This window comes from Pleurodeles waltl, chromosome 4_2 (assembly GCF_031143425.1).
Source record: "Pleurodeles waltl isolate 20211129_DDA chromosome 4_2, aPleWal1.hap1.20221129, whole genome shotgun sequence".
NCBI classification, from domain to species: Eukaryota; Metazoa; Chordata; class Amphibia; order Caudata; family Salamandridae; genus Pleurodeles; species Pleurodeles waltl.
Genome location: NC_090443.1, coordinates 915,005,467 through 915,017,649, shown reverse-complemented (window position 1 = coordinate 915,017,649; position 12,183 = coordinate 915,005,467). Strand labels below are relative to the sequence as shown.

Below are 12,183 nucleotides of genomic sequence, written 5' to 3'. Positions count from 1 at the left end.
GGCAGTTACTTGCAGGAGCTGAAGATACAATGTTGCAGAAGTCGTCTTTGCTTCTTTGTTACAGTTTGTAGAGTACCTGGAGGGCCCAGATGCAGTTTCTTCGGTAAGAAGGTGAATTAAAGGATGCAGAGGATTCCTGCTGGAGTCTTGCAATCTGAATCTGAAGAACCACCCAACAGAGAGACCCTAAATAGCCCTGAAAGAGGGATTGGTCAGCTACACAGGTAAGCACCTATCAGGGGAGGGCTCTGACATCACCTGCTGGCACTGGCCACTCAGATGCTCCCAGAGTTCCCTGCTAACTTGGAATCCAAGATGACAAAACCCAGGGACCCTCTGAACGAGCTCTGAGCACCACCCCTGGGCTGGTGATGGACAGGGGAGTGGTCACTCCCCTTTCCTTCATCCAGTTTCACACCAGAGCAGGGAATGGGGTTCCTGAAATGGTGTAGACTGGATTATGCAAGGAGGGCACTATCTGTACCCTTCAAAGCATTTCCAGTGGCTTGGGGAGGTTATCTTTCCCAAGCCTGTAAAACCTATTTCCAAAGGGAGAGGATGTAAGACAAACCCCAGAAGGTTGTAATGGCAGTGCTGGGGGTCCTCTAAGGAGCCCCCAGAGTGCATGGAATCATACAACCAATGCTTGCAAAAGCATGGGGGGTCTGAATCCTACATGTTTGATACCAAACATGCCTATGTTTTGAGTTACAATTATGTAGCTGGACATAGGTAGTGACCTATGTCTAGTGCATGTGTAAAATGGCATCCCCGCACTTGCGAGGCCTGGGAAAATGGTCCTGGAGGTCATAGGGGATATCTGCTAGTGTAGAGGTGCTATCACACACAGCTACTATGGACCCTGCCCTCAGGGCTGGATGTACAGCTATGGGGTGACTTATAAGTGACCTGGTACAGTGTAAATTACAGTGAAAGGGTGCATGCACCTTTTCACGCAGGCTGCAATGGCAGTCCTGCAGAACCCTTTGCATGGGCTCCCTATGGGTGGCAAAAGATATGCTTCAGCCCATAGGAATCCCCTGGAAACCCAATGCACTGGGTATCTCAGTACCATATACTAGGGACTATTAAGGGGGCACCAGTATGCCAATTTTGGGTGAAATACTGGGTTACCAGTATGCAATAACCATAATTTAAGAGAGAGAGCATAACTACTGGGGTCCTGTTTAGCAGGCTCTTGGTAGGCACATTCATACACACTGACAGACAGGCCAAAAATGGGGGTAACCATGATAGAAAGAGGCTACTTTCCTACACAAGTCAAAGAGTCAGAGGATCAGTCCTGTGCAGCCACCATCCCCTTAATGGGGTACCAAAGGTGATTGCAGGAGAAACAAACCTAGTTACCAGGATGCAGAGGTTTCTGAATTCAGAATTTCCCCCAGCTGACTTCCGCAATGGTTAGGGTGCAAAAAGGTTACCATCAGCCATGAAAGCCACAATTGCAACCCCTGTCCTTTGAAGTCATGTAAGTTACAATGTCTCAAACAGCGGCACGTTTGAATGCAAAATCAGGGAGTACATTCAGTGGTCTGTGAAACTACTGTTTGCACATCCTGACGTCTGCAGCCTTCAAAGGCAGACTGCAAGATGTGAACTTTTTACAGCCTATACTTCATTGATGGCCTTTGCCTACCCTCAGCAGGTGCCAATCAGTCCATCCTGCCAACCACAAAAACAGTTGCAAAGCATTGGGGTACAGGGTCGGACTGGGAAAGAAAAATTCCAGGCACCAAATTAAAAGTGGCCCTTAGCGAATCATATAGCTAAAAAAGTGAACCACATTTTTTATATGGCTGATTTTTTTAATAGCAAAAAAGTCTCATCTCTTTCTCTAGCTCTGCCCGGCATGATAGCCCACCTATTATTGCATCCTCACACCACAAGTCTAGTTCCAATTTGTATTTTTAAAACTCAGAATATTCACGCCACTCAACATTAAATAGAACTGCAGTTGAGTCAGAGTATCTTTATGCTCCTTCTTATGCCACTGAAGTCTTGTGATCACTCTATACAGCTTATTGAAGAGGGATGTGACTTCTGTGGGCGACATCTTAAGGGCAATCCACACAATGGGGCTAACATCATCTTCAATACATGTATTCAAACTTCATGGATATGCTTGGGGGACCCTTTCTTTGCATGCAGTTGGATTTTCCTTAAAAAAGTTATTGTATATTGATCCTTCCTGACCCCAAATACTTTGAAATACCCTTCTGCTCTTTCAATGTAATGGTTTTCCCATGCTTTGTCACATATCAGTTTCTCTTTGTAATCATTTTGGTTTTAATTTGCCTCTCAAGATAATTACTGATGAATTATGGTTGACTTCCACAGGGCTGATATCTGAATGTTGGATTAATTGACAATAGTGTTGCATGCATGTGAGATGACAGCACCATCTTTTGTTTCCTGGTAGGCATCATGGGTACTCGTGGCCCTGGGGTGGATCTTTGTTCCTGTTTATATTGCATCAGGAGCGGTGACTTTGCCGGAGTACCTGAGGAAACGCTTTGGAGGACAGAGGATCCGGATATATATGTCTGTCATGTCGCTCATCCTCTACATATTCACCAAAATATCTGTACGTATACTTTAATGAGCTAGCCCTAGCTGACTAATTCATACTGATTCAGCTTTGGCATGGTTGAATGGTGAATTAAGTGTCAATGCGTTTTGTGCGATTGGAAATTGCTGTTTGCACTGCAAATTTGTTTAATCCCTGACTGTATCTATCTCAAGGCCAAACATGATGGTCAGCTTGAGTGTCTCTAGCAGTTGGATACAGACTGCACCAAAAGGCATCAAGTGATCCCCTGTTGCATGGAGCAGGGGTGAAAAATGTTTCCTGTCCTGTGGCCCAACAAATCATTGTGCAGGCACTGAATTTAGCAGCACAAAGCAGCATAATTAGTGTCTGATAAATGAAAGGCCCTATCTTTCATGTAAATAGAGTTACAAAGAGACAGTTAGTCAAACATCGCTTGTGTGAGTCTCTGGCAAAGCATAGTTGGTTAACGTTTACTGTTTCTCACAGCATTCGCAGACCCATTTGGGTGTTTAAATTTAGCTTGAATAAATACCTGGATTTACAAGTGTAAGGTATGAGCACAGAAATCCATTTACTCAGGCACAATATTACCTTATAATTGTTAAATGTTACACATGGGTAAATTAAATTGAAGAGGTATGGGGATGGCATTCAAGGATGGGTTTTTCTGGATTCTTTGGTATGATCTGACTCAGTTATAACCATTTCCCATCCTGGAAAACCTCAATGATGTATTACAGAGAAAACCCAGGAGTAAATTGCTATCCATGATGTGAACAGGTGATTAGAGAGCTGTACAAATGTACCTATCATAATATTTGTCTGACATACCTTTCCAGGCATACTTCAGTAAGTTTTTGTGAATTTTTAAAACTGATGAATCTGTATGAATTCTAGGGTGCAACTTTGTTGTGTTTGACTTTTTAAAGACTCAGGACTTGGAGCGAAATCTCAAATATCTTTGTTGAACTGAATAACGTCATATTTATTAGCAGAATTACCATGTACAATTTGCTTTCAACAACATGTGGAAGCCTGCTGGAAATAAAATGATGGTTCTTTAGCACTTCCTTCTACCATGATCAGTGACATGTCGTTAATCTGGAAAAAAGCATGTTTACCTACAACTTGTAACAACCATCACATTTTTGTCTGATGTTTACACTATTTATATACATTATAGCTTATTGGACCTGGCCCTCTCTGCAGGTTCACCCCAATTTTTTGCCTTCCCACCTTCTGGTTTACAAACCCGTTTTTTGGCTTTCAGGTATCCGTTCAATTTACCACTGCTAACAAGAGCTAAAGTGCTTTTGCTCACTCCCTAAAACATGGCAACAATTTCATACACCTGACTGGCATATTTAATTTACTTATAAGTCTCTAGTAAAGTTATATACCTTCACCTTGGCTGGTAAATTAAATGCTACTAATGGGCCTAGTATTTATTGTGCCACATACATAATTAGCTCTTTAAAACATGTCTCAGGCCTGCCACTGTAGTCTGTGTGCAGTTTTAAACTGTGAGTTCGACCTGGCAACATAGGCATTTTGCCTGGACTAAACCATTAATTTAATACATATAAACCACCTCTAGGATAGGCCTTAAACAGCCTGTAGCGTAGAGTGCATTGTATTTAAAAATGAAATTTGGATATGTGCTTTTTCAGTTTTACAGTGAAGAAACTCTCAGATTTGTTTTTCACTATTGCAAGGCCTCCCTCTCCCATGCATTAACATTGGGTTATCTTATTAGATTTAATAAATAATAACTTTTGTTTGGGAGCAGGTAGGAATTCCATGTTTGGTGTTTGAAGAATTGTAATTTAAAACCTTTTTTAATGGTAAAGTTGATTTTAAGTCACAACTCTGAAAATGCTACTTTTAAAAAGTTAGCATTTTCCTGTTCTAACCATTTGGTGCCTGCGGCCTGTATCCTGGGTCAAATGACGAGGTGTAATTGGCAGTTCGCCTTTGCATATTCATCCAAGACAACATCACAATCAAGGATCAGGATGTTGGCAGGATTGGCCATCCTTGCTTGATGGGGGGTGGAGCTGTGACCGATGACACTTGCCCTTAAAAGGTACTGAATCAGCAAACTCATAAAGGACTTGACACTAACCCAGTGATTCTTAATCTGTGGTCCATGGACACCAGAGGGTGCATGACTCCTACGCAATGGATTCACAACTGTCTAGAAAATTAAATATTATTAGAAATGCTGGCTTTAGGTTTGTATCGCCACACTGTACCCGATGTTCAGGAGCACTTCACTTTAAAATATCATATGAGTTTGTAGGCACATGCTGCAGTGTCGCGTGTGACCAGCAATTATCAGGCGATAATAAAAATGTCAAGGTAACTGTGGTGGTTAATATACTTGCTAGAGAGGTCTGAGTTCTGGCTAGTGGAAGTTTTGATTCATCACAAAGAAGGAGGGTAAACGCTTCTGCTGCAAAACACAATGTTTAACATGCTGATCACAGATTTGTGTTTCATGTGGATAACCCAGTGGGTTATGATGTTGTCTAAGAGATCCTTTGATTACTTGCACAATATTATAGCACAGTAGCAGCGGCACACAAACTTTAAGGCATTATTTTAGACATATAGGCCCTCATTATGTCTTTGGCGGTAAAAACCGCCAACCGCTGTGGCGACGGCCGCCAAAACACTGTTGCTGCAGCTACCTACCGTCTGCCTTATTATGACCGTAGCCGGAATTCCGCCAGAAGTCTGGCGGAATTCCGGCTACGGTCATGGTGGTGGATGGCGGTAAGGTGGCACTGCTGCCAGCAGCAGCACCACGTCAGTTGCCCGCTGCAGACCGTATCATGATTTATGATACGGCCTGGTGGTTTTCTGCTGGCAGACGCCGCTGCTGGCAGCAGCCCACGACCTGTCTCCTGCCGGAGGACCCCCTGCAATCAAGTAAGTCAGGTTCTCTGACAGGGGAGGGGGGCGGGCGTGTTGTGTGTGCCTGTGCGTGCATGTGGGTGTGTGGCATGTGGAATGCTTGTGTGCATGAATGGGTATGAGTGTGCGTAGATGTTGTGTGCTTGTAATTATGTCAGTGGGTGTCAATGTGTGTGTGAATGTATGTATGCATGAGTGGGTGAATGTGGGTATGCGTGTGTATGTTGTTGCATGAATGTATATGTATGTCGTGAGGGTTGAGAGGGGAAGGGGAAGGGTGGGGGAGAACTCTGGGGAGGGAGGGGGGGATACCCCTATCAGTGTCAGGGAAGGAATTTCCTGGCACTGATAGTGCCTACCGCCATGGTTTTCGTGGTAATAAGGAAGCCACGAAAACCATAGTGGTAGGCAGGGTCATAATCCTGAGGGTGGGACTGTTACCGCTCTGGCAGATGGAGTGGTACATTGGCAGTTTGGCTTGAGCCAAACCACTGATGTTATATTTTGGGAAAAGGTACCACCAGCCTGTTGGCAGTACCTTTCTTCAAAATACCGCGGTCTTCCAGGGTTGTAATGAGGGCCATATTGTTTTTTCTGAGATTGCTAAAAAGGATGCCTTTGTGTAGTAATATTTTTCATAAAGGAAGGCAACAAGTGTATCACATTTTAAATTCTGGATCTGTTTCACAAGGCCATAAAACCTGTAGCCCTAATTTCCTATACAATGATTTACACACTTTGTCTTTTTATAATATCTGTGTTTTGCTATAAAGTTCATATGAACAAAGTAGGATTGTACTTTTGGTTGACATAAATGTCATGCTGATTCAGTCCACATATACCATAGGGAAATGTTGACATGATTCCTAGCTAGCTCACAGTGCCCCATCTGAACCCCTAAGTACTCCAGGGTAACAAATACGTTCGCCAACCTTGAACATTACTATTCAGATTCCCAAGGAAAATGTGGAAACTATAGCCTTTTGTTGTCCTTTAGAGTATCCAAGATTAGATACAAGAAAGCAATCAGTGCTCAGTTATCAGCAAGCCACTGTGCAAGCGGGGCCCAGACTGAGTTACCAAACTGTCTATGAGTAGGGCCCTTCAGCGAATAGGAACACATCTCGAGATAAAACAATGAGCACAGCCGAGCCAACCAATGATTAAAAATTGGTGGCATCGATTCCAGCCAATCAGATGTAATACAACATAGGGCCACTGACATAGCTAAGAACAAAAACCTCCGTGGCTGATCCGGGTACACAGCTCCATCGATTCCTAACAGTACAAGTTGAGGCATAATCACAACATCATGATGAATAATCTTGGACAAAAACTCAGTCATATCGACAAAAAAATCATGTAATCTACAACAGCTAAAAAACATTTGGACTAAGTCAGCCGCTTCACCCTTGCAGCGGGGGCATACCACCCTCCTCGAGGTGCCCCATTAAGCTAATTTAGCAGGGGTATAATATAAATGGGATACTGTTTTATAATGTTGCGCTTGGGGACCAGCCGCAAGCAACAAACGCTGAGCCATATCTAAAGAGGCCAAAAATAAGGCTTCCGAGGCCCCAGTACTGCGGGCCCACCTCTCAGCATGATTGCCCAGATCATGTGGCAGTAAATCCAAAAAAAGAGGAAATAACATCTGAATCTGCCATTTTGTAGGCTTATGTAAAACCTCAAGGATAGGGATTCTGTCCCCTAAAGACCCAGATACGGAGGTAGAGGTTGTCAACAAAAAAGCCCTAATTCGTAGAAATTTGAATAAGTCTTTACTGTCAAGCTTGAAATCGTTTGTCAAATCCTCAAAAGATTTAAGATGGGTATCCACATAAAACTCCCCAAAGCGCAGAACACCCCGCTGTGCCCAGTTGGCTTAGCGTTTATCCTTAAAGATGTCCGGGAATATGGGTGAGCACAAAATCAGGGTATAAAAATGAATCCGTTTTATTCCCATTCGACTTTTGATACTGGACCACACCTTAAATGCCACCGGACGGTCTTGAACTTAACTTTTTTAAAATAGCTAGGCTCAACAATTCTCAAAAAGGCTGCGTTGGCATGACTTCCCCAAATCATATTATAAATATAAGGACACATTTCCCCAACACCTCTATTATCAGAATCTGGAGTAATTAATGGTTAAATATATTGCAAAGCAGTTGCCTAATAATAAAAAAGAAAGTTAGGAGCCGCCCACCCCCTTTCTTTCTTTCTTGGAAGCGTTAGCTACTTATATGCCTGCTGTGTTTTGGCAAAAGACCATATGAAGCTGTTTGCTAAATTCTCAATATGTTTAAACCAATCCTTATTAATCATGTCGGGCCCAGTAGCTTTCCCATTAGGCAGAGAAGCTAATGCTGCTGTGATCTCATCTGGCGATATAGGTGCAGCCAGCTGGCGATTCTCATCTTCAGACAACGTAGGGCCTGGTGTTTCATTCAAATACTGGCTAATCTTCCCTCCTAGATCACATAAGGGGTGATTTTTCTGTTGATACAATGCAGAATAATAATCCTTAAAAACCTTCAATTTCGCCGGATCCCCCCGTACAATCTGCCCCTGGCTATCCTTGATAGCAATAATGGCATCCCGGGTCACCTTCTGTCTAGTATTGTATGCGAGCAGCTTGCCCACCTTCTTGCCTAACTCGTAGCACTCCTGTCTGCGCACCTGAGCCTTAACAATATCTTGATCTACATACATCGGGTGATGCTGGCTTACATTGCGGCGGTCCTATCTAAAATATCCTGTATAGGAAGATTATTCATTGTCAGCCCACTATGTGTCGTTCCAAAGAGGCCAGCTCCATCTGGGCCGCCGAGATAGCCAAGCTGTGTTGTTTTTCACGGTTTAAGGCATAGCTCAAAGTTTCCCTGTGAACAGCTGCTTTTAGGGCACCCTGAAGCATCCCAGGAGGAGCCGTGCCCCTGTTAAAGCTCAAAAACTCAGGTATTCAGTTTTTCAGCCGTAACACATGAGCCAAATTCTGCTACCAAAGGATTATGATCAGACAGGACCCTGGGACATTTTTCAACAGAAAGCCCTTCACACAGTGTGGCTGACAGAAAAAATAATCTAGCCGAACAGACTTCCTGTGTGGATAGGAAAAAAAAGGAATACCCAGGATCAGCAGGCATGTAATGCTGCCAAGCATCCACAAGACCATGGCTCTGCACAAAAATTTGTAGAGCTTGAAACATCCTTGGTTTTCTTCCAGAATATGAATCCTGATTCTGCAAGGGGATACCAGTCCCAATATGTATATTCAAATCCCCACACACAATAAGTGGTAGAGGCCAGGTAGCGAGCTCCACATTCAGGTTATTAATACTATCCGGATTGTCAAAATTAGAGCCATAGATTGAGCACAGAATAAAGTTAAATTGCCCCATTACACACTCTAATATAACCCTGCGGCTGAGATTGTCAACCCTTTTTTTAGCCACTGTAATGAGATCACTTTGTGCAAGTACCGCAACTCCTTTTGTTGTAGTTCCTTGAATGGCATAGACCAATAGCTGGAAACCCTGAAAGTCCAACAAAAGTTTTTTGGTCGGGGTAACATGCGTCTCCTGTAAGCAGATTATATCTGCTTTTAATGTTTTTAGGCCATGAGTGACAAGTCGCCTTTTTACCTGGTAGTTTAACCCACATATATTTACCGTGGCTATACAGAGAGTATTATTATGCCCCATTTAAGGTTCTAACAAATCCATCCTTAATTAAACCGAACCTAATCATATTTGCAAACAAAATCTTCAAAACCTTCATATATGTTACTTTGTGCATTTTCATTACTTTAATATTACCCCAGCCTACCCAGCCCCACCCACCACCCACCAACCCCCCCAAACTGGGACCCACCTCACCCCCCTTCTCCCCCACACCCTACCAAATGAGACAACCAGACTGAAGGTCTGTAAGATGGACAAGGCACCCTCCCCTCGGGGCTCCAGCAGCAGCACCTCAAAAAAAAGAAAAATAATGGACAACCCCCCCTAATTACCTCCAAAAAAAAAAAAAAAAAAAAAAAACCTAGGGGGTAAGTTCCAGCCACACCAGGAAACACCTGGTTATTAAACTGCTAAGCCAACAACATTTATTTTTTATTTTCCCCCTCTTCTCGATTCTTTTTCCTCTTCTCCCTTCCCCCTCTACCCCACCTTCCTCAGAGCTTACCTCCCCTCTTACGTACTTCTTTTTTTCCCCTCTTTTCTTTTCTATTTTTCCTCCTCCAATTAAGTCAGAGATTGCAAATATTCTTTACCTTTCATCTCAGACGTGAACACATGGACTGGTGTTTATATATTGTCTTAAGTCGAGCAGTAGAAAGACTTCAATGCCCTTCTCCTGAAAGATGGTAATCAATTGTCTCAAGCGCCAGCGTCTCTCTACTGTGGCATGGCAGAAATATGGACGAGAAAAAAAAGTGTAGCCCTCACAGGTAATCTTGGAGTCAGGGCGGGCTTTCTCAAAACATATTTGGCGCAGTAAATAATTGGCAAAATAAACAATAAAGGCCCTGGCCTGCTGCTGGTATGCCCTGGCTCCTCCTGGCACTTGCTGCCTCTTCAAATACGATGGAAACCGATGGGCTCTTTGTATCTCTTTCTCCCAATCCCATCCAGTCTGCTCTGGAAATGCTGCCCTAAGCAGTCTAATCATAAAGGCCCTTGGGTCCGGCCCTTCTACTCCTTCTTGTATCCCCAGTATGCGTAGGTTGTTACGACGTTGTTGGTTTTCAAAATCCTCTATTTTCCACTGGATGTCAGAGAGTTGAGTATCGTGCATGGCAGTTTCTTGTACCACCGCCCCCAAATCTGTTTCTAATACATCACCCCGGGACTCGATTGCAGTAATCTGTTCCCAAATTTCTGAGCAAGTCTTTGCGATTTTACTAACTGCTACTTGTAGCTGCTTCGTGGCCACCCTAGCTTTTTTGCTATCCCCCTGCGTCTGTTTGTGTTGTGCCATTATAGTTTGATAGATAAGGCCCAAAGAGGGGGGCCTTATAGCATCAATCTCGAAGCCAGCTTGTTCCACCGAGAGATCATCCAGACTGTGCTGTAATTGTTGTATACCTGAATAGTCCCCTGACATTGCTCTCGCACCACATGCCTTTTTCTTTTTTTCCTTTTTCTCATTAGGCTCCATAAGTTTGTCCAGTTTGGGCCCTTCACCTCGCCTCTCATGACATTTAATTGCAGTCCGCCTCAACATAGAAGTGGGGGCAGTGGAGCTATTTCCAGTCTCTGTGTCTGTAAAGGAGCTGGTGCTGGCATTGTCATTGTCCGAGTCCCTAGATCGATCTGAAAAGGAACCGAAATTCTCTCCGACTTCACCCAATGCAAGGCAATCCCCATTTCCCTGCCGGGAATTGCAGGTGACCCCGGGGACACACACAGGGGCCAGCAGGTCTGCACCTGCCGATGGAAACTTTACTGGTGCCAGATCACAATGCTCTATGTCAGGGATTTGAGCAGGCTTCGCATTGATCAAAAAGGGGGGGCCTTGTGGATACTGGCAGGTCTTTCCCTCAGGTAGTGCTTGCTGGTCTTCACCGCTAGAACTGGGAGTGGAGAGATGTAAAGGTGTCATGGGCAAGCCCTCCACAAGACTTCTTATGTCCAAGTGCCCTTTACCATCAGTAACTGCATCAATCTGTAGCAGCGTCTCGTTATATGAAAGACATACAGAAATCACTGAGTCGCTGCCAACATCCGTCCCCTCAGTCATCAGTACTGCCAGATCCTGTGGGCCCCCGAAATTAGTAGGCTCTATGGGCATATTGCCCACTGAAAGATCTAAATTTTGAGAGGATTTAAACAGTAAGGGTATAGTCAACCCTCCTGCATATGCACCAGCCGGGTTAACATCGCCTCTCGACTTGCAGTTTTGGTCCAGAGCTGATTGTTTATCCTCAGGAATCCCCTGCGCTCTTAAAGTACCCGGCCCCCCAACATTGCTAGCACTACCAGCGCTGTCACTCCTGGATGCACCCCCCCCCTGAGTCAAAAGCGGGGGATGAGAAGGATGCCGGTCCTGTAATCCAGGTTTTGATCGGCTGCCACGCGCAGTCTTCGGGGCCATTTATGCTGGATATCCACGTCCACATCGGGACTGAGAGAAGGAAAAAGAAAAAAAAAAAGAAAAAAGCTTCCTGGAAACTGCCGTTGCGACAGCTGCAGCTGGAGACACTGGCGCGGCCAACACGGCTCGCAGAGCAACAACAAAAGGCACAGCCACGAGAAATTGCAGCAGAAATACAGCAGGGTACAGCGGCGCTCATTTCCCGCATAGTTTGCTTCTATCGGAAAGCGTGAGGCACAAACGTCGAGCAGGAGCCACGAGGGGAGAGGGAGCCTCCGGCCGCTAGCAACTCACTGCCGCCATCTTGTCTCCCATAGGGGGGTGCCTCTCTGCTGTAGTGCAGGCTATTGGTCCTGTGAAGGGTACAGGTCTGATTCAGGATCAGCATCAAAGTCAGCCCAAGCTACATCTTGGCACTGCATGCCTTGTTCCAAGATAAGCACCTTGGAATTGCTCCTATGTCGCATTTAGCACAGTCAGTTAATGTCACACTGTGTCAGAGGTGCAAGTGTGATACTGTGATTTGTCTACAAACCTGGAGCTTTCTCCACAGACAATAAGAATGTTTAGGCATTGTGATCTATGTACTC

The 12,183-nt window shown here is 44.4% G+C and overlaps 1 protein-coding gene across 2 annotated transcripts in view; it reads left to right on the top strand.

Moving 5' to 3' along the window:
• The window catches only part of SLC5A9 (solute carrier family 5 member 9), a 763,977-nt gene that overhangs the window by 226,924 nt on the left and 524,870 nt on the right, over positions 1–12,183 (top strand). For both annotated transcript variants that reach the window (XM_069232707.1, XM_069232706.1), the window contains one exon: positions 2,441–2,605. In XM_069232707.1, coding sequence (XP_069088808.1) covers positions 2,441–2,605 — 165 coding nt within the window. The remainder of the gene's footprint in view (positions 1–2,440; positions 2,606–12,183) is intronic.